Source organism: Trachinotus anak, unplaced genomic scaffold (genome assembly GCF_046630095.1).
Source record: "Trachinotus anak isolate AG129_WGS33_773 ecotype Australia unplaced genomic scaffold, CSIRO_AGI_Tana_v1 ptg000023l, whole genome shotgun sequence".
Classification (NCBI taxonomy): Eukaryota; Metazoa; Chordata; class Actinopteri; order Carangiformes; family Carangidae; genus Trachinotus; species Trachinotus anak.
This window is the reverse complement of record NW_027273874.1, coordinates 7,531,868-7,557,651: the sequence shown is the minus strand read 5'-3', so window position 1 is coordinate 7,557,651 and position 25,784 is coordinate 7,531,868. Positions and strand designations below refer to the sequence as shown.

At 40.0% G+C, this 25,784-nt stretch overlaps 2 protein-coding genes across 4 annotated transcripts in view; both read left to right on the top strand.

Annotated features, from left to right (window-relative positions):
- The first annotated feature begins 1,598 nt into the window (after positions 1-1,598).
- Positions 1,599-9,204, top strand: LOC139606953 (type I phosphatidylinositol 4,5-bisphosphate 4-phosphatase-A-like). Its single transcript, XM_071459423.1, has 7 exons — positions 1,599-1,915; positions 3,686-3,867; positions 4,984-5,090; positions 5,776-5,887; positions 6,105-6,157; positions 6,261-6,351; positions 6,829-9,204. The coding sequence occupies exons 1-7, from the start codon at positions 1,813-1,815 to the stop codon at positions 6,970-6,972; spliced, it is 792 nt and encodes a 263-aa protein (XP_071315524.1). The 5' UTR covers positions 1,599-1,812; the 3' UTR covers positions 6,973-9,204.
- A 1,276-nt stretch (positions 9,205-10,480) lies between these two features.
- LOC139607136 (platelet binding protein GspB-like) overlaps positions 10,481-25,784 on the top strand; it is a 39,629-nt gene continuing 24,325 nt past the window's right edge. For 2 of the 3 annotated variants that reach the window (XM_071459791.1, XM_071459790.1), the window contains exon 1: positions 10,481-11,257. In XM_071459791.1, coding sequence (XP_071315892.1) covers positions 11,097-11,257 — 161 coding nt within the window. In that variant the 5' untranslated portion in view covers positions 10,481-11,096. The remainder of the gene's footprint in view (positions 11,258-25,784) is intronic. The other variant, XM_071459789.1, reaches the window with a different exon arrangement.

Genomic DNA, 25,784 nt, shown 5'->3' with positions numbered 1-25,784 from the left:
GGTGGCAGCAGCTCTCCTTCCTGCTCTCAACACATGTGATTGTTTCACTCACTATTAATGAAAAGTAAAGTATCATTGAAGATTATGTTCTTACATTCTGAATTTTCTTTGTGTTTCAAATGTGAAAATATACTACTTATTGTAAGTTTTAATCTAAAATACATTTTAGATTTGTTTTTCTTTTATTATGTACTTACTTCTCTCTCTTTTGTCTCTGTTCTCTCTTTTAAAAGTAAAGAAATGCAGATGTGTCTTTATTCAACCTCTGAAATGTGTGATTATGGCCTTGAACTATTCATTTTAGAATAAGATAATAATGCACTTTTAGAATAAGATACTGAAACATGAGCAATAAATGCAGTTAATTTTGAGAACAATGAGTAATTGTTATTATGTCAAATTAGCTCAGTCTCAGGAGGATGAAATAAAGATTATATTGTAAATATATCAATAAAATTAAAGATATAGCTTTTTTTCAGTCATTGTGTTCTCATCATAAATTTAACTTGGGTTTAATTACATACATGGCAGTAAATATAATGTTGAATGTGTGAATGGCTTTTAAAAAGCAAAGGAAGATATTATTTGTTATATAAGTTTTTAATTTAATTTTATAGAAAAAACTACTGAGCAGAATCTAACAAAATGTTTTTAAAGCGATTGAAACAATTGAATCTTAAAGGAAATATTACATTTATAAAGAGCAGACAACTTATCAAATTAAGTAATAATAATAAAGTAACAGTAAATGACAGAAACGAGAAGAAGGAAGGAAAGAATTAGACCTTCAACCTACCTACATGTTGCAATGAGGTCAAACTTTTTCTAATCAGTTGATTAATCAACTTCATTTTTTCCGAGGTCAGATGCTGCAGATATGAAAACAGAGTCATCCCATAAATATTCAGTCCTGGGTTTAGCAGAATAGTTGGACCTTGTAAGAGTTTTAAAGCATGATTTACAGGAAATAAAACCACACAAACGTATAATGTAGATTTATTTTGTCAGGCAGATTAATGTGTATTATTTACTTGTAACAAAAAACAACAAAATTAACATTTTCTTACCAGAATTTTCACATTAAACACATAAAGAAAACAAAAAAAGGAGCCCTTCCATTGTATCTTTGGTAAACAACAGAACATGCACTGCCATTTTCATAACCTTAAATATGATTGTGGTGTCACAAATAAGTTAGTTAATTTGAAGATTTGTTAATGTTGGCTACAGAATTAAATCAATTACACGATATATTTAATTTACGGTGTAGTGGTAGAAACACGTTGTCCTAGAGTTAATTCTTACAGAGATGAAAGAACGTATTTTAAGAATTCTAACAGTAATGTACATTTCCAACAGGACTGTGAAAATTCAAATAGAAAATATATATATATACATGTCCAATAGCACTGTGAAATTCAACAACCATACCCTGGATTCTCCATTATTAGTGTTATTACTAATGTTTTTAAGCTTTTAACACCCGGTAAAGAGCGCTGTGTTTCAGTATTTGAACGCAGCCTGGACTATCAAAGGACGCCATTGAACCCGCCCACCCTCATCGAGCTCGCTGATTGGTCGTTAGCGGTGTCAATCACAGCCGTGACTCGGACCACAGTCATGTGACAGGTGTTTTTGTTGTTTCGTTTCCGCCTTCGGTGTCTCTCTCCGTGTCATGTGGACGTCAGGCTGAGGGGCTTCATATCTCCCCAGTGACTCTTCCAGAAATCGCTAGCGGCGGTGTGAGGACTCCCCGCCGCTGCAGACACTCTTCCTGGGGGCGTTGCGGAAGGCCGAGGGCCGGTGGGAGCGATGGCGGACGGGGAACGGTCGCCGCTGCTGTCCGAGCAGCACGACGGGACCAACGGCTTCTCTCCCGGGGGCAGCTCCCACGGATTTCCGTCTAAACCTCAGAGTATGTCCGCTGTTCGGGTTGCCACCTTATCCACAGCGATGCAGACATGTCCACAGATCTCTGGACAGATACACTGACCGGTTTAATTTGTATTTAGGCTGGAGAAGGTCAACTTGTAAACAAATGTTAGCTAGCTAGCTAGCGGTGTGGCTAACGTTAGCTGTAAACAACACATTTAATGCACACCTTAAAATGCACTTTACACCCGTGTTATGATTTAATCAACGATTGTAGCCTGCAGCTGTGTGGTGGCAGTGATCTGTGAATATACACATCACAGAAAGTAATATAAAAATGTTGATTATCCGCTTTATCTCTAAATAAAAATAAAAAAAAACTGGAAAATATCTGTCAGATTCTGTGCTGTTGTTGGATTTTGTCTGACTTTACCATCACAAAAGACAAAGAAAAGCAGCAATCCTCTCACGTTATGCTGAAAATCTCATTGACTCTCTAAATCACTTAGCAAATTAATTGATTACCAAACATTTTTCTACTGATTGATGCAGCTCCACGTCAGATCATTGATTAGTACATGTCAGATGAGATCCATGTTTTAATCTCCTGTGTTGCTTTTCAGGTTATTGATGGTTAATCAAACAAATCTTGACTAACAGATTATTCTGTTAATCAAAAAAATCAAGATATAATTAATAATTGACTGATTGATATAATTACCCCATTATTCAGACTGTATGTTTCACTCCTTATTTGGTCTTCATTTTTTAAATTTGCATGATCTTTCCTCTCTTTTCCTGTCCTCCTCTGCCATTTCCTCCTACTTTAGTCTTTATTTTTACACTCAGTTTCTCTCCTTCCTCTGTCTCTTCTTGTATTACCCCTGATAAAGTTTGGCCTTTGGGTGTTACTCACTGATAATGTCCTGCGCGCTGATGTATTGTCTGACCAATTAATGACTCACCGTAAGTACAAAAGGCTTGGTTGATTAGTTAATGTGTCACTGATTCCCGGAGAGATAATATAATATGCTGCAGGATATAAACTGTGACGGGCCCTCCAGTAGGGTTACAGCATGGAGGGTGGGGGTCTTTTTTGTTTTTAGGACAAAAAGGAACATCCTGTTTCAATCACTGTATCAGCATGGAAGCTGCCATAAAACTGACTTTTTGATTGTGTTCCCACTGTGTGTCTTGATAGGCATATGACTGCACTGATAAAACCTGTGTGCAAAGCATTACAGTGGTTATAATGAGAGCACACGCACATACAGAAAGTGCTTGCTATCAAACCTTAATGGTTTGGTACTGACTGAAATGTGTCATAGTCCAGAGCGTCAAAAACTGTCAAGTACAGAAAACCACCATCAGAAATGTGTGGTCAGATACCAGGGTTTACCCAGGAAGTTGTGAAGCCAAGACCGTAGCCACCCGTGTCCTAACGCACCCTGTATAACAAATGGCAGCTTAAATAATATTCACACTCAAGTATGTTTTTGTTGTGTGAAATGGCTCCTCTGTGTTTTTCCCAGGTTATTTGATTTGATAAAAATGCCTTAATGTTTTATCACGTTAGTGGAGGTGGTCTTTGATTCGGTCGCGGCGGCCCATCTGTTAAACGCTGAAGAAAACTTTAGATTTGTTCACTTGTTTTCTGTTTAGACAACATTTTGCCAATTTCATTAATTTTAATTCCTGAAGATTTCCTGTTTTTCCCGGTTTAATGTTGTTGGAAACTAAATGTCACTGGGTTTTGGGCTGTTGTTCTTTTTCAGTAACCAAACTGCTTCCTCCTGGTCGTTCCTCTCTCCAGGTTTAGCACCGTTCCCCAGCTTGGTGGCTCCCGGCGACCCTCCACCCCCGTACTCCCCACAGGGCAGTCCGGACAGCAGCAGCGCCCCGGTCATCAGCTGTCGCGTCTGTCAGAGCACCATATCAGTGGAGGGCAAGACGCACCAGCATGTGGTGAAGTGCAGCATCTGCAACGAAGCTACGGTGAGTCCGTCAGACTCAGACACATGCCAGATGAGTCTAGAGTTGTACCACAGGACCTTGGACCTGTGGATTTGGCCTTGAAGTAACTGCTGTAGCTTTCTGACTTTTTATTCACAAGCATAAACCGAAGGTGAAGGTTTACACCAGCTAAACATTTGGTCCTCTTGTACCCTGGGTCTCTTACTGCTATACTGTGGAACAAAAACACAACTTCTGATTCAACAACAAACAAAAAAGAAGTAACTGGTTCCCAGCCCCTTCAATTGAATCAGTGATATCTTGCAACCCTGATCACTGACTGCTTAAGTTGGCATCGGTTTTCCCTTGTTTTACTCGACTAAGATTAGAAGAAACTTTGAAAAGACTGACCTAAATTTGTCTAATAGTAATAAAATATGTATTTTATTTTCCTCTCATGTTAATTACCCTCAGAGTATGAACTACCAACCTAACTAATACAACTTTGAATGGTTTTGTTGTTATGCTGATAAATTGTCAATAGAAGCATCATGTTTCAGTGAGTGTTGTATAATTTGTTTTTCTGCCACTATTAATGCAGATTTTTTTTTTATACCTTTTGAATGTTGTTATGTTGCCTTTTTATATTTTGCCTTTCTGTGTTGTGATCTGGCGTTGGAATCATTACTGCAGCAGGTTTATTTGCAGGTTTATTTCCTGTCTGAGGTTGGTTTTTGCTATAGAAACAGTTCATTTTCCATTTAGAAAAATATTTAGTGTTTGTGCTCTTAGAAGCTGAAATGTGGACATTAAGTAAAATCCATCTGCATTTTTAACAAACCATGAAGACTAGAGATTAGAGACTATGTTAGAAATGTTTTCGCTGCTCTTAAAGCATTGAGAACCGCTGCATTCAGAAACCAGGAAAACATCAGGCTGATGTACTGAGTGTCATGTTTCACCAACCAGACGTGAGCAGTGTCTCATGTTTCCTCTCTCAGGAAGTCTGTTCATCACCTCATCTCAGAAGATGTGCAGAGTTTCTGCTGATGAGATCAAAACCGAACCACTGACAACTATTTAGGAACCAAGTGACAAAGTGTGGTTTCGTTTTCTTATTCCCCTTTCTTCTTTGTGTGTTCGTCCCTCCGCCAACAGCCAATAAAAAATGCTCCTGTTGGTAAGAAGTACGTGCGCTGTCCGTGCAACTGTCTGCTGATCTGCAAAGTCACGTCGCAGAGGATCGCCTGTCCAAGACCATACTGGTGAGACAGAGAAACAGTGAGGGATTATTTTTCACCCATATCAGCTTTGTCTTGTAACCACACCATCTGTGCATTAGAAGCCACTCATCCACCAGCCGTTCAGCAGATACAGTCACGGATGAGTCTGTTCAGGAGCTGCTGCTGTTTTGAAATCGTTCTGCTCGTACAGCTGCCCTGAGGAGTTCTTATATAAAGAAAGGACGGGTTTTTGCAAAAACCAAAACATCTTATCAGCCTAAATCTCAGCTGTCATCCATTTAAAAACATAGTGACTTCCTGTTACTGTGATACTGTGTCAGTCATGGCTCCTGGTTTTGAAGCCACACCTTGACACGAGCAGAAAGGGAGGTGAACTGCGTCACTTTCATAGTTTGTCTTGGCTTTGAAAGTCTCCAGTGTGTTACCAAAAACACACAATACTCAAAGACTGTGACAAGAACATAGAAAAAACAGATAATCAGATGTAGGACTGAGTGTCATTTAAACATTTATTGACGTCAGTGCCAGTACAACAGCTGATTTTTGGTACCAATCTCCCACTTATTTTGTGTCTTTAACAGCTGATGTGGAAGTGTTCAGGGTTGTCGTTTGTGATCTCAACTTAAAGACATTTGGTTTAAGCTCCACCAGTTTTCAAATTGTTTCAAATCTGCACTATTTTAATTTTTTTTTTTTTTTCTGTCAGTAAACGCATCATCAACCTGGGACCAGTTCACATCGGGAGGGACAGTCCTGAACCACAGCATCAGCCCGTCGGCATCAGGGTCATCTGCGGACACTGCTCCAATACATTCCTGGTAGGACACACACACACACACACACACACACACACACACACAAAAATGACATTATAAGTGACAAATTCACTTCTCTTTTTTTTTTTTTTTACATTTTTGTCATCTACAGTTGTTGTGTAACAGAATTATTTGTTCATGTCTATGGTGCACAAAGACACACACACACACACACACATACACACACACGCACTGACCTTTCATTTCCTCTCTCTCTCAGTGGACAGAGTTTTCAGACCGGACCTTGGCTCGGTGTCCACACTGCCGAAAAGTGTAAGCGCCCCAGCGATTCTCTGTATCTGTGTGAGACGTAAAGAGAAATTAACCTCTTCCCGTTTCGTTTTCATTTATTCATTTCCTGATTTTTGATTTCCAGTTCCTCTATTGGTCGGCGGTACCCCAGGAGGAGGAGCCTGCTGTGTTTCCTGCTGTTCATAGTCCTCGCTGCCTCCACCGCAGGACTTTTGGTGTGTATCTGTGTGTGTGTGAAGACATTTGAGTAATGATAGTTTCATAATTATTCGTTACTTATTATTATTATTATATTATTGATGTTTGGCACATTCATTTATTTGTTCCACATTTATTTACACTCAGAAAAGTCACATGCTGAAAGAAATGTCAATTATTCTTTACAAAAAAACAAAATAAATAAGAAAAGAAAACAAAAAAATTAATTTGTAGTTGGAGTAAGACAATAAAGGACAAAGGTGGTGTATGATGTGCATCGAAACAGCCCTGCCCAGTGTTTTCTCTGCAAGCTCACACGTAATAACAGTGTTCAGATGGGCCGATGCTGTGGGTGTCGCATTAATCTTAAATTCTGTTCACATGTAAATGTCCGAAACGTGATCAGCAATGTTGAAATAAATAGAATAAAAACAGATTTCTCCTCAGGTGTGATGCAGCAGTGTGTTGTTCATGTGTGTTTTCCGTGTGTTCAGGTCGGTACATGGAAACCCGCCCAGCAGTCTAAAGGGATCTACGTGTCGTGGGCGCTGCTGATCCTGCTCGCTCTCTTCACCATGGCAAGAACCATCTACTGGAGGTGTCTGAAAATCAGCGACCCCATATCCAACATCACGTAAACAGAGAGAGGGAGCAAGGGAAGGAAAGAAGGAAGGAAGGAAGGGAGGAATATGAGAAAGGCTGGTGTATGAGGAGAAGGAGCAGTAGGTGATATAAACTTGTCATTGAAGCAGACACCAGAGTTGGCTGCACTGAATGAGGCCTTTTGTGAATATGGAGAGGAAGGGAGGGATGGAGGGAACGAGAGGGGCAGAGGAGGGGTGAGGAGAGAAGAAAAGATGTATTTAACTTAATACAAATATTTCACATTCATGCCAAATCGGATTTACCCATACATACTGAGCCTTGTGTTTTTCCATCAGAAGGTGGGGGTGGTTGTTAGGCATCTGGAGGAGGGTAGATGGAGAGATGTACGGATGGATAAGCTGGACAAAAGAGAGCAGAGACAGATGCATTTAATGTATTTCTGACCCACTTCTTTTCTTTTGTGTTGGACTTTAATTGAAGCTGCCAGTTGCTTTTATTTTATAAAACAGGTAAATTTGGTGTCATGAGGTGTCATTCTGAATCGTAGTGAAAACAATAATTCAGATCTGAGCTTGTTGGAGCGAAGAAACAAGATTATTTTTGTTACTCCTAAAAGTGAAAATTCATTCCAGCTCTGCCACTTTCCTTTTGAGGCTTGTTTCAAGATGAAGTAAACCAGTGAAACAAGTAAATCATTTAAGAATGATCCCAACCAGGAAATCAAGTAAACGATGCTCCCTTTTCTGAAAGTATGTTCGACATTTGAGAAATTTGCTTGTTCGCTTCGGTGTCGAGAGCCAGATGAAAAGATCTGTCTGCAGACGTTGAGCTAAGCCTGAAGACAGGAAGTGGGGACACACATCACTAATTATCATATATGTTTATTTTTTTGTTTTATTTCTACAAAAGCTGATGTATAAAAATAACAAGTTGTGCTTTTATTTTGGGGGGTGTTCAGTGCAGGATTATTTCCTGTCTGCAGGAGACAAAACATTTGATTTGATTTTGACATTTCATTCCTTCTACCAACACTTGAGCAGCTGAACTCGACAAATACTCGATCAGTTTCACGTCACTGAATATTTTTATGGAATAAAACTCCTCAGTGACTCAGTGGATATAGATCTAAAGGGTCACGACATCAGATTTTGGTTTCTGCAGGTGAATGAGTGGGTGAGTCTATCATCCATCCACCCTATGAACTTCTCACCAACTACTTAAAATATTTCAATAACCAGATAAAGTCGAAGTGCACATATCTTTTTAAATACATATAAGGCACCAGCTATGCTTTTTGTTTCGGGGCATTGTTCATGAAAAAGAAAATTTTAAAGTTTACTCACAATTAATTTTTGATTAAACTTTGCTTTAAATGTGTTTGACTCACACAGGAAGGTGTGATCATCTGTGCTTATGTGACCAGATGTAAATTGTGTATATAATATAAAGAAGGACTCATCAATGTACAGAGGGAAGCTTGAGTGAATAAACAGGCATTAATGAGAATAAGCAGCATCAACTCTTCTTTGTTTTTATGTTTTTGAAGTCAGTCTAGGAGCAGGGTTCAGACTGTCCTACACGGGGATTTAGGGGAATTTTTTTTTTCCATCAGCTTCTTCCCTGAAGATGATTAATGTGAAATAAAACTCACAGATCTGCGTTGACAGAGTAACATTTCAGTGAAAATCATCAGAAGTAAACTCTTCACCTTCTGCCGAATGCTTTTTAACTAAAAGCCAAAAGTGCAGTTGTTTGGTGTGAGTCATGAATCACTTGAAGCACACACAGGGAATGATTTATTTATTTATCCTCTCTCTTTTTGACTCTGCTGCATCTTGTCTGAATCAAACTCAGTTCAGCTGGCACACTCGTAAAACCTGTTAGTGTCTCTTTCTCCGTTGAAGTGTAAATATATCCAGTGGATGTTGATTATTTTGGGCTGTACAGAATTATCAGGGCTGTTGCTTCTCCCTTGTGGCTGATTAATCTAAGTACTCACTGACTGTGAAACATGTTGCACTACACTGTACTGATGTACTACTGCTGTATGTTTTTGTCAATGTTATTCAGGTGGATGGATTGTTTATTTTTATTCTTTTGGGGTTTTTTTGTATATTGTGGAACAAATAATAATTTTAACAAGGTCGTCTGACTCAAATATGTCTCTTATTTTCAATGATTAGTTATGTGTATGACAACATGACTTAACATTTAATGTTTAGTATACACCATCTGCAAAATCTTATTAAAATAGTATTAAAAATGTTCTGACATTCTCAATAAATTATGTTGCCCCTATTTTCGCCCCACGACAGGAAAACCCTTGTGCATGAAGCTGGTCTTATTTGGTTTTAATAGTAAAGTTAAATCCCTGTGAAATAATTTAAAAGCTGTAAAACTTATAAATAATAAATAATCATGTACATCGTTGTCTGTTTGCAGGCTCAAACTAACTCAAAGCAAAAGCTAACATGATTAACAAATGAGAATTTGTTTAATTCGTTTAGCTGTTTCTGTAAAGTAATAAACCAGGACTCAGTCTTCATTCAGTATTTATTCTTCATTATTTAATGCTTCAGAACCAAATCTTAAAATGCTTAACTTGTATATTTGTATTGAAGATGCCACATGAATGAGCCTCATTACCTCCAACTTTATAACAATTATGTGATTTTTAAGTTTACTGCTGAATCTTTTCATGCACTTTCCACAAGAGGTCAGCGGTCAGTCAGTACAGAGAGGACAGTAATGTATTGACAAATGCTTTTCATTGTATAGACAGTAATTGATCGGCTTTATTGCACTGATCTAAAAATACATTAGCAAACTTAATTATCTCCATTCATGGAACAGTAAATAAATTTCCAGTATTTAATAATCATGTTTTGGCATTCGTGATCTGCTGAGGACAAATCCTTATGACTGTGGTGATTTCCTGAGTTTTCCCTTGAGAGATTTCCATCTCCAAATCTGAAGACTCAACTTCTGCCAGTCAGAGATTAAAGCCTCAATAGCATGCTAACAGGCTAATTGTTAACTTGCATACACATTTTCCTCAAATGCTGTTGCCTGAGACATCTCAACTCCTTTTTTCTTCAAGATTTCAATCACAACGAGGTGAGTGTCCATCCAAATGTGCAGATTTTAACCGAATTTCAAAACATTTGACGAAATAAAACAGGAATTACTGCAGGTTTCCCTCCACTGGAGGAGGAGAGGAGGGTGCAATGAACTGGTGCGGTTCAAATCGTGCCAGTCAAGCCTGAAAATGTGAAAAACAATGTGGAAAACACGCTTCAGTAAACACTGAAACATGATGTTTTTGTTTGTTTCATGTATTAATTTGCATCATTTACTCGTGAAATGTGTTTTAATTTTGATGTTGTTATCAATGCACTAACTTTTCTACCTGAGCCAAACATAAAAACTTTTATGCGCAAATTGAACATACAGATGAAAAACAGGTGGTCAGAAACCCGCCTCTAGACGTTATCTTATTTCTCCTCTGTCACTTGCCTTCAGGACTCTCTCGCCTGCCTCTCTCTCCCTTCCCCTGCCTCTCTCTATCTCTCTCTCCCTCTCCAGCTGTTGGCTCAGAGGGACGGGGGAAGAGCAGTGCAGCGTTCCTCCTGATTTGTCTTTCAGTCTCTTGTGGCTCAAATACCGCTGACCCACTAATGGCTTAAGCCCTCAGAAATCTGAAATGCTTTAGTTCAGGAACGCCAGAAATTCCAGAATATGGGAATGCTGTAGGACCTTAAGTTTTGGGGAGCTGGGAAGATTCTCTAACTTTGTTTTGTGTTAGTTTTTAACTTTTGATCCAGTCGTAAAATTGGTTGGAAATGATCTGTTATGAGCACCTTGTGAAAGTCGATCAGTTGCCTGAATTTTCTGGAACGGCGGGAGGATTTTCTACCTCTGGAATTCTTCCTTCTGGATTTACTTTTGGATAAAAGAAAATTCTTTGTTAACGTGAGAATAATTCCAAGAAACCAGCAAGAGAAAAGACCTAGTTTTCACTTTTTACTTGTTATATTTGGGATTTATCTTTGAATTTGGAAGTGTGAAAAGTGGCTGTGTATGCGTGCATGTGTATGATTTAAGACATTGCGTGTGTGTGTGTGTGCGCTGTATATGTCCTTGTGTGTTTTTGGCCATGCTGGACGAAAAGAAGGCCCAAAGTTCTCCGCAACAAAGCTCAGCGGACCCCGGTCGCCCAAAGGCGCCAAAGACCAAAAGCAGAACCTGTAACTCGGCTGTGGCTAAAACCAACAACCACTTCTCAAGCAGCAGCAATGCCGTCAACCCTGCACACCGGTGAGGCCAAACTTCTCTCTTTTTTCTGTGTGCAGGAGAGAATACAGCGATGCATGCAACTAACTGGCTTTGTTCTATTTGTGTGTTTGAACTCAAGTGTAACAGGATGTTTATGCGGATTCTGTCGTGTGGTGACCAAAATTCAAAGAAGAATCTGTTCTTAACATTTGTCAACAAAGAGCAACAAATAATAGCTGCAAGAAAGTCAGGATTTAGCAAGTCAGATTTCATCTACTGTTAATCCTGGTTTTAGACTCAGGTTCTGTCGAGTAATTAAAATGTGATATTGAACAACTAAACCAATCAGAACCTTAGAGGGTGGGACAAAAAGGTAAATTAGCTTTACGTCAGTGTGTCAAACTTAATATCTTTAACATATAGGCTACTCATGGTTTGATAAGGTTGTTCATTTTAAAATTCACTGCTTAAAATATATTAAACTCTAAGTTACATTAACATATAACAACAGAATAATTAGAAAAGCTATTTACAAGAGATGAGTTTATCATTCGGTATTAGCCGACACAGGCTACTGAAGCCCGTCCGATTGTGCTGGTTAGCTAATGTTGGCTAACTACATGTGCAGCCTTACATGTTTAGTTAACATTATGACCCTTTTCCTGCCTGTTAACTTATTATTCCTCACTTTATCTTGTCACATATGCAGTGAAACGTCAGTTCCCGACAAGAAAACAGCAGAAACGTGAGTCAGTTGAGGGTGAAAGCAGTGACTAAGTGTTTATGGTACAAATGTGGTAGAATTAAAGAGAAGTGAAAGTTAGAGCAGGTTGTCCAAGCCTTGTAAAGTCTATAAATGTTGGTAAAGTTGTCTTCTCTGAAGCGACTACATTCTTGTATGGCCATGTGTGCATATGGAGCAATTAGTGAGTGTGAAATAGCCCCCTGGTATTAACCCTGGCTAGCCCTGCTGACCCTATAGCTAAAAGAAGAAGACAACTGTACATGAGAGTGTTATGCATGTATACGAGGGCTTCTCATCTGTCTAAATCCAAGGCTTTAAAAGATTTCTTCAGCTATGCATATCATACATACTGTGCAGTGACAAAGCACAACCACTCACTCAGTTTTGGCTGATGGCAGAATGTGCCGGAATAAAATTTCCAGACATGTATTCAAGCTTTAGCTGGGGATGGCTGTGCCATTCAAACCAATGTTACACCAGAATCAATGATTACTTTTTATACGGGTATATGTCTGTGTGATCCAAACCAAAGCATGAAGTGAAGGAGAGTGACGTAGACGTCTAACAGCCAGCTGATAGCGTTGAAAAGCCAAGCAGGACAAAATTAAACCAGAACAGATCATATATAGCAACGTCTTCAAGTGGTCTTCATAGAAAAGTTTAATCCCGTTGACAGTTCAGTCATGCTGGGTTTAGATTACAAAATCTGGAATCTGTAATTGAGTACTGTCAAACCTTTTCCATTCTGACAAACTGTATCTATTATTTCCCTGGACATGAAGTATTTGGTGTCAAAAGAAGAGACAAGGAACACAACAAGAAGCTAGTCTTAAAATAGTACTAGTCTCATTTGGAGAAAAAGGAGGATGTTTTTACTTTGAACTGAGCCTCACAGGACCTTTACCAATGAAGTGCTTTTGATTAAAGATGGGTAAGGTGAGGGTAAGGTTCGGCTTGAGTGAAGAATCCAGGGTTTGAACCCAGCCTCTAATTTCCTCTCATCGCTCTTTGGCAGATATTGGCATTGGCATAATTTTCTTATTCAAAGCAGCTGTTTGCATGAAAATGTTGCTGTTGTTTGGTCAGTTCTTGAGAGTCTGGATGGGATTGAAAATGTTTGGACTGAAATCCTGAATTTCTTCCATTGTGCCGAAGAAAGCCATTCATCATCATCATCACCAACAAAAACACATTTTAGCCAAACAACTTTAAAAGTTTGACAATTATCCCGACAACAGCTGTTGTTTGTTTAACCTTTACTCCTCAGTGTCACCAGTGGTCAAATTACTGTTGTTTTGTCTTTCACCTTCAGCTTCAGTCTGTCTCTCTGTTGCATTCATATTCATTCATCCGGGATTCATTCATCCATCCATTCATTCACTCCCTTTTGCAGTAATTCCTGCATATATTCATTCCTTCACCTGTCAAGTCGCAGTATCAGCGATATGTTTTCCACATATTTCATCCGTTCTCCAGAACACATTCAGTGATTTGCCAACAATCGAGGAGCAGAGCAGCACAGTAAGAGGTTAGAGTCATTTCTCAGTCTTGAATGATGAAATGATGAAAGAAAAGTATTTATTACCAAAAAAAGCTTTTAATAGTTATGTTCAAACAGCTGAGACACGGGAGGCGTTTATGACTGTGGGTGTGTTTGTCCCCATGCCTTGAGGCCATTACGGGCCTTGGCGGGGCTCTGATGGGATGACAGCATAAAGGAAGTAAACACAATAAGACTCCCCACTGTGTGAGAGTGTGTACTTGACATGAGTAGAAGAGAGGCGAGAAGTGATGGATAAGACAGGGCTTAAGCAGTAAACTGAGACAGTAAGGATGGTGATTCATGTGTATCGGACAGAGAGAGAGAGAGAGAGAGAGATGTTTTTTATGTAAGGTGTGAAATAGCTTCGGTGTGAAGCAAGGCTTTGCTCTGAGCGCTCTGTTGCTGTGGATTTAGACAGCTGGATTTAGGAGTGTGTTTGTGCGAAAAGTACATTTGATGTACCTCCATGTCCTCCTTGTCTGTATTTTCAGGTCTTATCACAGCTCTGTCATCTGATGCTCGTATCACAGTTTATATAAAGCATGATTTACAACCACACACACACACACACACACACACACACACACATAGGGTTTTGGATCATTTCTATTCCTTGTTACTGTTCAGTTATGATTTATGGCCCGACATCTATATTTGAGCTTTTCATTTGGATCTCTGGTCATCACCTCACTATCACACCAGAGCACAGCTTAGGCCAAATATTTCTGTCCAATCACAACCCAACTCAGAGAGTGTTAGCCGAGCCCGACCCCCTGCTGTCCAGAAAAACACATACAGGCGTTGTCAAAGGGCACAAAAAGAAAAAAAAAAAAAAACAATTTTCATATTTTACACCTATATTTTACATTTGTTCTTTACATTTTAATATTAAAATTATATAAAGTAAAACCCTCTGTAACTATTCAGATTATTGGGTTGTGACGGGTCAAGTCCATGTGTGTCTTCTGAAAGATGAGTCCCCAGTTAGAGCCATAGCCCACGTTGGTCTACGGTGGGCCAGTCTACCTGAGACCCTTTGAGATCCAGGACACAGGGTAAAGAAAAATACCAGAGAATTAAAGTAGATTGCCTCCTTGACGCCCAAGTGGAAGGTCTGAAACACATACAAACTGACATAAAAGTGTTGATACTGGAAGACAAACCAGAACCGGTCGCAGAATTCTGGTCAAAGGTTCAGAGAACAGAGAACAGGAAGATGATTCCTCAGAGTTAGTCAGGACAGTGAAAGACTGATCTATGGGTAATGTTTGGTCAGGTTTAGGCAGGAACTCGGCTTTGGTACGGATGGGAAATTGAACCAGCCGCAACATGAACAACTAGAACCAGTCAGAAAAAAAGGACATTGTGGAAACTAAAAGCCCCTTTGGTTCAAAAACACACTGACCTTGTACTGAGGCCTCTGTAACAACATCTCATTCACACACACATTTAGGCGACACACTCAACATATGACCAAACACCTCGTAAATTTCTGAGAGCGTTTTAGTCTTTGGAATTCAGCGGCTGTCATTGTCACTGTGTCTGTTTTCCGAAAGAGAGAACAGGTGGATTTCACAATGCAGCTGCTGCTTTTCACCCATTTTGTTTCCCCTTTCCCTTCTTTTGACTCTTTCCTTATCATCATGTCTTCCCCGCTCTTCCTCTTAAGCGTATGCACACTCTGCTCTCTGCCACCTGTTGACCGTTAACACTTTAACACAACGTTCCACGCAGTCTTCCTCCAGTTTTACGGGTTACGCTGCTTCAAGTTTAGCATCACACAGAAGAGCCTGTGTAGTGTTCTCAGCTGCTTTGAGGTCAGTCGGCCGGTTTGTTCTATGTGGTTCATCATTAATGGAAAAAGAGCCCCAGACTACATGATAACAGCCTGGTAATGGCTGGATGTGGGAAGTGCAACATGATGGAGTCAGTCAGACCACAACTTTCGTCCAGAATGAAATATCTCAACAACAGTTATCTGGATTGCCAGGAACTTTGGCACAAAGTTATTCATGGTCTCCAGATGATGACTCCTAATGACTTTGGTGATCTCTTGACTATTCCGGTAGCAGCACCATGAGGCTGACAGGGTGACAGGTTGTTCACATGAAAAGTGCCACAAATTGTTGTCTAACAAATGAAAACAGACAGCTGGAGATAAAGACAATCCCTGGCTCCTCTCTCACCTCTGCGCAGCTGCTCAGTCACAGTTTGAAGCAGGTGTGAATCTCAGATTGTCGATTTCGGCAAATCACCGAAATTCCCATGTGGTTGGATGGGCTTTCCGATGCTATCCAACCGTTTCACAATGGTGAAATTCTGTGAGAATCAAACTTCATTCCTTTACTCACCAACAGCTGTCTCCAGTGGTGGAAACCAACACCAATGTTATATCTTGTCTCTATCGCATCTTTTCTTCTACTAAAGTTAGCATGCCAACCAGCTACCCCCAGCCCATTTTATCACTTTCTGATAGTGACTCAGAGCCCTAACCCTAACCCTTCAATCCTCCCTGAAGATGTAGAACTGCTCAGAGGACATATTAAAACCTCTTGTAAATGTAACAATGGCTAAAGCTCTTGTCAAGTCACAATCACCAACATCTACTACTGGAATGACACCATGTCCACGGTAAAAAAAAAACATACAAATGGCGCCTTTAAGAAGGTTTGTAACATTGGATTTATCATAATCTTACTTAGCCTTTAGATGCTTTTGGGAGACGAGACCCATTACTGTTTCCAGGTCCTTCGTGATGAGTCTTGAGTAACTCATGGAAAGTCCAAATCAAGTCAGAAAGTCTGACATCTAAACTTGGGATCAAACTCACGTCAAGTCTTCATAAGTAAATTGCAAGTAAATATGTGTTTTATATCTCTTAGGTCTAAATGTAATTTTTATTGTTGCAGGGCTTTTACCAAAATACTTACAGCTGATTGAATAATGTAAGAAACACTGTGTAGTGTGTGTAGTGTCAATGATAAATATAAGTATAATAATTGTGCTTATGCCTTAAAGAAATCTTTCAATCTCATGACCTGTTATTTCCAGGCGCTCTAAGGAGCAGAAACTAAAACATAGCAATAATAGCAAACATCAGGTTCCATGTACAGTCTTTTGGAAATACAGTCTCCTCAGTACAGACTTGTCCACTGTTAGTCATGGCGTTTAAGCCGAGCCATCTCCTGACGAAGTCACTTTGTGTTGGGCTCCATTAGTTCATCCACTTGTGAAAAGAGTTTCTGGGTCAACCAGCCAGTCCAGCCTCAGAATCAGGTTATTAACTGTAATAACTGCGGACAGGACGTCGTGGTGCACAGCCCCGAGTCACTGACATGACTTTTAAATTGTGTGTGTGAGAAAAAGGGAAAAGGTGGAGAAGTTGAGTTTTTGTCGTCCAAAAGGAATCATCTGAAGTTTGTTTGTTCAAATCAGTAGCTTTTAAAATAATATAATATATAATAATATATATATATAATAAATATGTGATAAATCTGTGTTGCTCTCTCATATTTCTGGATTGCTTTTTTTGACTCAGTGAATATATATTTTTAGTCTCCTTAAATAGCAGAAACTTAATGACTCATACCTCAATGGTGATGAAAACTCTGCTCAGCTGTACATGAAGCTTAGGTGTGATGATGTAACTCGAACTACACCCACACACACACACATATTCACGCTATGCTACACGATGCTGTATCACTATCATTTTCCGCTGTCCATCTCATTCAGCCTTCCTGCGAGGTCAGAGAAAATATTTCTTCAGATTTTACAGACTGACAGTCGGGGGTCTCTCACTTGTGACCTTTGCGATGAACAGTGCTTCCAGTAGCAGCTCAAGTGACTTTTAAAGGTCCCATATTTTACACTTTTCCTGTCTTTGATATCCATAAGAAGATGTATTTGTGATGTTAAAAACAAAAAACCATCTCAATGGAGTTTTTCATCTCTTTTCTTAGGCTTCCCTCTGGAGCTCTAATAACAACAGGTCAGTGAGCCAATCAGAAGAGAGGCTCTGAGTCTCCCATCTGATTGGCTGACTGTCGTCTCACCAATCCAATAGAAATATAGCAGATTCCAGGTAAAAACTCAGAGAAACCAAATTCTGCAAGGTTGGATGCTGGGTCCAGGTGGGCGGGGCTTGGGTCAGTCCAAAGTCCTGACGGCTGGTTTTAAGGCTCAGTTTCTGAATACAGGCTGTGTGCATTTCTCTGTGGACTGAGGCTTTGATACTTTCATAGTGTTAATATAGAACCTAGACCTGCTTTATAATCACAAACACATGGACATCTACCTTTAGACTGGATGGAGCTTTAGAGGAGCACTCCAGGGAACATTTCAGTATGTTTCAAACTACTGTACATTCACCAGAGACCTGTGAAAATGTCCTGCTGCTTACATGTAGCATGATAATTCACTGATTTCTATGTAGCTATTTAGAGTTGAAGTTCTTATCCTTAAAGCTTTCATTAAATCAAACCAGGTTCTTGTTAATATTTAAGGAGACTTGTCCTGCACCTGTCTCGGTTGACTTTGCATTTAACTTGGACTTGTGCCAAAGGACTTAAAAACAGCTCTACATAAATAAACAGATGTTCAGTATTTATCGTCAACACACCATGTGCTCATACTGGAGGGCACTGAAATGTACATAAAATTATTATATGTCAACTATAAATACTTTATTACATCTCTGCACACGCAGTCCAAGGACAAATCATCTATTTCCCTGTGTCAAGACTTGTGTGACACACACACACACACACACACATGCACAGATGTCCAAACACTGTGGTGAGTGATGGCAGCTCTCTGTACGAGCTAGTGGTGATTTATTTTCATCAACGCTTATTAGACCCTCTGCTAAGTGCTCCTCAGAGGATGCCAGCGGCTCTTGCAGTATCTGCACACACACAGACACCAGATACAGACGTTTAACGTTTATATTACATATCTCTCTCATCTTTTTTAGCTTGAGTTTGTTTTATTTTCAGTTTATCAGTTAATTAAAAGACGGGACAAGAATTTAGTGCACAGGTAGAGGACAGAAAAAAACCCAAAATGGCTAATTCACAAGATATCTAGATTATATAAGAATGAAAAACATAAAAACCGCCCCAATTATAAAACAGAAGTTAAAGACGATGTAATTTAAACCATGTCCAGCCCCCTCGTCCTCCTCACTCCTCTCGTCTCCTCCTTCAAATCATCCGTCAAAAATATCAAGGTGTAATAAACCGCAGATGCTGCGGAGAGATTTATGACCCTGACATGTGTAGCAGCAGGGTGTGACCGGTGTGAGTTACCATGTGAACTCCCTGTGCCTGCTGCGTGATGATTTGAACTCATCCGCCCATCGCTGGGCGTGTCACCGAGGACACAGGGACCCCCGAGGAGCCGCTGAGGTAACCACATACCCACATCACATGACCTGGGAAGTGCCTGTCATAACAGACCAGGAGGGCATGTTGGGTGAGGGTTGGCAGCTAAAAGGGGCAATAATTAGGGTTTTCACCCACAAGTGGTGGAACTAAGTATATTGACTCCAGTACTGTGTTTAAGTACAAATCTGAAGTACTTGTGCTTGATCATTTCCATTTTCTGCCACTTTATACTTTTAATCCACTTTTAAAAGTCAACCAGCTACAACAGTAAAATACTGCTTTTATTAAAATACACGAGCAATAATAATGCAATGATATGATATATAATAATATATTTTTTCTGCATTGAATACATTTATTTTTAATATTTTATGTACATTTTGCTGATTGAACTTGTTTTGTTAACGGTTTTGAGAAGTCGAGGAATCGGAGCTTCATTTTTTCTGAAAGGATTCCCAGGTTGAAGACAGATACTAATTTGAGATTTCACATTCCTCAACAGTCTTGGTGGCGGTTGCCGTCCGTTGTCACTGATCTGGGGTCAGGTTACCTCCAGCCAGAATTGTTGACATCATTAGAGAAAATCTGACCTTGCTGTTTGGGGAAGGGGAAATAGATGCTGAGTGTATGTGTAACATCTACTTGACTAAGAAAAAGAAAGTTGTAATGCGTGTTATAATGACTCCAGTTTACTGTGAATGGCAGTCCTATACAGACTGTCTTTTTGAACGTTAATAAAGCCTCGACCATCTGCACAGCTGAGCATGACTTCACTTCTCAAGCAGCAAGTTTCAGGTTGCTGAGGGCTACAGCATTACCACTGATTCACTATACATAGCATTCAGAACATCCTTCGACCCCTTGGTTTTGTTTACATTTTGTTATATTGCAGCCTCAAGATAAGAGGTGAATCAAAAGCTGAAGGCAACTGGACTTGGTTGCTGCCCTCGGGGCAGGTCAAGGGGCAGTGTGGACTCAGTTCTACATCTACAACCAAGTCCTCAAGTTGTTTCTTGGATAATGACCTGGATGAATATTAAGGCTGCAACAGGACAAAATTTGTAGCTGGCTGTGTACTGCTTTATGGGTGCAACTAGAAAGAGAGAACAAGTATACAGCCTTCTTTGCAAGCTGACAACTTTTTGATGTGGGCTTGCAAAGACCGAACGATGACAGCATCTGAAACTGGATCCTGTAATCGTATCCCAGACTCCAGCAGGTGCCCACCACAGAATTTCTTCTGCAGGTCTATCATCACAGACACGCAGACTTTCTTGATCTTTTTCACGTCTGGGCAGAAGCCTTCAGAGATGAGTGAGGCCCTCCATCGTCCGGTTGGTCAGACGTTCGGTGTAGCTGACGCACTCTTCCTGCATGACATTTGATCAGCCGGTTCAGTGTCAGCAGGATAACAACTCAGCCTGAGCTGGTCCTCACTTTCTGCCTTGGTGGTAGACTCACATCCAGAGGCAGAAGGATCGGTAGACTTTATTGTTTGAGGTTGGTCCATCGTAACTTCAGAGTAGTCCCTTTCAAGGATCGCTTCAAGGATACTTATTGGTCTTCAGTAGTTCACTCGAGGCTGTGTAAGGTGTAAGATCATAGATAAATAGATAGATAGGACTACAGTGCAACACAGAGAATTTGGATTTGGCTTTAACTTTAATACGAGTCGGACTTGGGAACAAGCAATATGAGACTTGACTTGGGCTTGTAAATATCTTGGCAACACTGCTCAGATATAAAATAACACTAACGACAGAAATCCAAGATGGCCAAAGATAACTGGAGATTACAGTGGAAAACATTGGCTCTTTAAGTCAAATTAATGCAAAACAAAGTCGTCCTTTCTATATCTAAATCAGCCCACGTCTCCATATGCCGGACGCCCCTGCGTATGTGAGTGTGCTCCATGGTGAGGTCACCACCATGAGACCAGGCCTCTGTCAGGGTAGCGATGACAGCCGAAAATAAAATCAGACTTCTTTTGGCTCAGCCTCCGCAGACACATGCAAACACACACTCCTACATACACACAAATACACACACACTGCCGGAGTACTGCCAGTCAGCTGTTGTTTTGTGGTCAGTGTTAAGCCCTGTGGTTCGGGGGAGGGGATAAAGGGGATATATTAGTAATTTGCTGCAATACCCAACAGAGAATGATCCTTTAATGAAAATATTCATCATCACCTTTTGATAAACTGTTGATTCAACAGTCTGTAAAGTCAATAGCTGTTCATTATCAAAGACTTCAAGCTCATATACTGGTTCTTAGTATAGTATGCATCTGGTTGTGTGTCATTAAATCCAATTGTGGAATCCGGAAGAGTTTTTGAGTGTGATTGGCTAATGTTGTCATCGGCTGTTCTGCCGCCATACTTAGCAACTAGGCAAACTTGGCAACTTTAGGGGGCGTGCGGCTCCTAAGCTCAACAAAATCCTCACTGATTCATGTTTTTATTTGCAGGAAGAGGGTTTATCACCTTCTTTTTGGGGCTTATGTAACTTTATCAAGAATAAATTCATGTGTAAATGATATGGGAGGTTACTGCCTGATTGAAAATATCAAACACATTAGTTTATATTTGTAGTTATAAGTCATGGGCTGTTTAGAGGCCATAATTTACCTGAAATCTTACAAATAAACCATCATATCACTTTTTATCTGGTGTGCGCACAAGAACTGTTTGATATCTCAACCAAACCCAAAGTACACATATTTTTTTTAAAGTTAGATGAATAAATAAAAGAAGAAGAAACTTTCTCTGTGTTTAGAGTAAGCAGTCATCTGATTGGATGAGCCTTAAAGTGGCTATAATCTATTTTCTATCTATTTTCATGATAACAATGTATCAAATGACAATTTGAAAACAATATGACAATGTGAAAGGGGTTTTTCATTTGTGATGAAACTGCAAAGTATCATCACCTGAATCTGCCTCTGCCCCCAAGTGGCCAAAAATATAAATATATTAAATAAATATAATAAATACACACACACACACACACACACATATATATAATAACACAAATGCATAAGTAATATTTAGATATATTTATGCATCAATATAATTTTGAATTACTATTTACATTGATGCAAATTGATTTTTCTTTCTTTTTTTTTTACTGTTTGACCCTAAGTGAAACTTATTAACTACATTTCTGTGAGAAGGGCGCCACTGTGTGACAAAATCCTACATAACAGTGATGAGGTTAAGGGTGAGGGGATGGTTGTGACAACATTGACAGAATTTTTTTTTTTAAGTATCCTACATTCTCCTCTCCTCTCTCATTAAATGATTTCTCTGAGTACCTTGTCACAGAAAAACTCTTCAGACAGGCCAGTAGATCTGTTGGTTTGCAGAAGTCCAGCCCACTTAACTTTCAACACAACTGCAAACCTACTGGAGTCCCAAAAATTTTAAAGAATTCACTGGAGACGGTCAATGCAACAGAGTTTATTCTTAAAATAAGAGATAAACCCGAGGTGGCTCTGGAGCCAAACTAAAAACACAGCTTCATCTCATATACTGGTAAAAAGAAGCCATCATTACCTTGGAAATAATTGTGTCTTGGAAAGCCCCCTATGGTTGCCAGCTGGCATGTAGGCCCTCACCTACTGGATCAAACTGGTTCTAATGGTGTTTGGACAGTACCAAACTTTCCCTGCTTTCTGACACCCGTATTTCCAGGAGTCCTCAGACCCTATTTTTTAAAAACTTAAATCTTTCCAGGTCACATGTTACAACAAACTTCGAAACATGCAATTCTATCTTCAATCATGAGTACAGTTGATGTATTGACCGTATACGTTTACTGTTTGATATATTTTGTAGTACAGATACATTTTAATAATGCTGGATCACATAACACAATGCAGAGTATATTTTGATGATGCTGGGTCACATCTTATACTGCTTAATACATCTGTAGTGAAAATTGACTACAACAGATTGACTTCAGTAGGGGTTATGGAAGTAAGTAATACACTGAGACAGAGACTGTACAAGAGAGTGTGGTGTAATCAATTAGATTTACTGTAAAATGCAAGATAATACAGCAAACTGACGCTGGTTTATGAACCCAGACACCGAGTACAAGTCAAGAATGTTCTGCCTTATTCCTGTTCACCCCTCCACATGTGGGGGTAGTTTGACATTTCCTTCTTCACCCAGTAAGATTCTAAACCACCATTATATTTTGCATTTTGCATGTTAGAAATAATGGTGTCCCACACTCATTCTACCCAAAAAAAAAAAAAAAAAAAAAGGAACTAGGGCTCTTGAGGCCTTTATTTGGTTCCCTTGTTACACAGCCCCCAGCTTGTTAGGCCTTTTGTGTAATCATTGCTGAAATGATGCATGTTCCCATGTGTTTCATGTTTAGTTAGGGGCCCCAGGTCAAAAGGTGCCATGGGAGATGGGTGCTTCTCTGTCTTAGGGAAATGTGGCCTTTTTTGGTCCCAGGTCTAGGTGCTTTGGGAGATGAGTGTCTCTCTGAAAATGAGGCCTTTTATGGTATGGACCATATACTTTGTCTTAGGTTCATGAAGACAACCAACCTATATAGACGGGGAGTTAGAGCAGTTATTCAGAGGAGATTCACGTTGGCTTCGACTCCTCTCTCAGTCCAGGGTGCTTGATTTGATGCTGGACTTCTTTGTAATAAACCTCTTTATATACAAGCAAGACGGTGTCAGCGGAGTCTCCTTCATCATCTTCACATCATCGCTGTTTAATAAACAACACTACCACAGCTGGGGGCTAAGGAGCTGATGCAGACTGGCAAAAAAAAAAAATAAAAAAAAAATAAATAAATAAATCCACCACAACCTCCAACAGGTAAGCCAAAACACATATTCTTTGCTGTTTTTGTTCTGCAGACATTTGGGATATAGTCCTAACCAACTTAAGACACCTGGAGCTAAATTCAAAAGGCAAGCAAGTCACAGGAAATATGACAAATATTTTTTTTTTTATTCTTAAGTTTTAGGGTCTTTTAACGTTCGTGCTTTTACTTTGAAGGTCGGTGCTTTTACGCCAAAAGTAAACCGGAAGACATAACGGGTTTCAAACGCGGAGAAGTTGCACCGCAGAGGGATGGATCTGAAATAACGGGACAGGTATGCTGATAAAAACACGGAGCAATAAGCTCACATAAAATAAAATCACTTTTTACTCGGTGTTCATTAAACGGTGGCCGTGCTCGCACTTTCCCGGAAACGGCAGCTCTCCTCAACAGGACAGGTATCGACTCAGATATCCGTCTTCTACATTTAGACACTTGAACCTGAGAAATGCTGATATAACTCTTCGGTTTGAGAGTCACACACGGTCAAAGTGCGTCGGAGTAAACGCTGGTGTTGTTATAATTGCTGTGCTGATGTGACGCAGATAAAACAGGGTCATACCTTCAGTATACTGTAGTAAACTTACAGGTATGTACTCTAACCTGAAAAGTAAATGTATCCTTCCGCGTCTCCTCACAAGAAACAGACCCTGCGTGTCCTTGCGCCTCACACCTGACCAGATGAGAGAAGAACATCTGTCAAGTTGATGAGAACTTCCTGCACCTGAGGAAAGACCCAAGTGTCCTTGACAGGAGACACAGGGTGGAGATTCATTACTATCTATCTGAGGGTATTTCCTCAGGCTTACACTCTGGAGAGACAAACTCAGATCTTTTGCTAGAATAAAGGATCTTAAAACTCTTCTCTGGGTGATTTTTCCACTCAAAAAGGCAGAATTGGCAAAGAGAAAAAGCTCTTTGGGGCACAGTCTTGTCAAAGGCCACAGACGCTCAGTGGCCTTTATAAAAGGTAAGCGGCTTTTGCTTATTTTTCATGTGGGGGAAGGTTCTGCTGTGTACTTTGACGATGCTGGTAAGACCATAATTAAAAATGTGGCTCCCAAAACAAAGACCAGGAATAAGGAGATGAGGTACTAACATGTATGAATGGGTGAATGCGAATGAAAAGAAAAAGTCCTAGGTGTAAGGGAAAAGACAGCCACTCTGAAAAAGTCTCATAGGTCTGCACAAATAAATTCAGAACATAATAAGTTTTGCGGATGCTGCTGTGAGCAGAGTGAGGGGCTGTAGCCCACCAGAGATGGAAACTGCAGCAGGCTTCTCCGTCAGTGGAGTCTGGTATGATACAGGGCGTTAATAAGTCCTCAGGCCAGTGTGAGCCTGTAAAACGGGATAAAAAGGATGAAATAGGAACTGGCAGGCCTCTGCAACCTCTGCTGACTAAAGGGTCTGGCTCATTGCTAGAGAGCAGCAGAGGACTATTATAGTGATATATTCGTGAGCAGTGTGAGTACTGGTGAAAGCCCTCAAATGAAATGAGTTCCCTCCCTGGAACGGACATAAATAATTATAGTCGGAGGCTTCTGACCTAAAACAAACGATATCGAAATCCACAACATGTTTAAAGAGAGTTGAGTGTGAAGACAGTGAGTGAAGACAGTGGTGAGGTTGGCCTGATAAAAACCAAAGCTACCCAGAGGAGAAGAAGAGAGAGAGAGAGAAAGAGAGCTGTATGAAGGATATAGTGCAAGGTCAGGAGTGAAAGTGGGGGGGGGGTCTAGCAAAGCAAATGGCAATCCAAGCACTTGTGACTGCAAGCAACAATCCTGACCTTTTCCCAACACCCCCATGGGTCCCAAACTCTCTAAAGGACGTTGACACAGACACAGATGATGAGTGTAGGGATCTGAACGGTGAAGATCATTCGGAAACATTGCATCTAGTATTGACTGCAGTGTAAAACTTAACAGATTGATCCAAAACAACTACGATTAAATCCCACTGACTATATGCGGCCTCTGGGCTGCAAAGATTTCTGCCAGCAGTAAAAAAGTACTTTCCTAAAGTTTGTATTCAGACTTG

Bases quoted from the DNA above. Each gene is read 5' to 3' on its own strand.
- LOC139606953 (XM_071459423.1), top strand. From the start codon at position 1,813: ATGGCGGACGGGGAACGGTCGCCGCTGCTGTCCGAGCAGCACGACGGG. The intron at 1,916-3,685 runs GTATGTCCGCTG...TCCTCTCTCCAG, and splicing joins ATTTCCGTCTAAACCTCAGA to GTTTAGCACCGTTCCCCAGC. The intron at 5,091-5,775 runs GTGAGACAGAGA...TTTTTCTGTCAG, and splicing joins GCCTGTCCAAGACCATACTG to TAAACGCATCATCAACCTGG.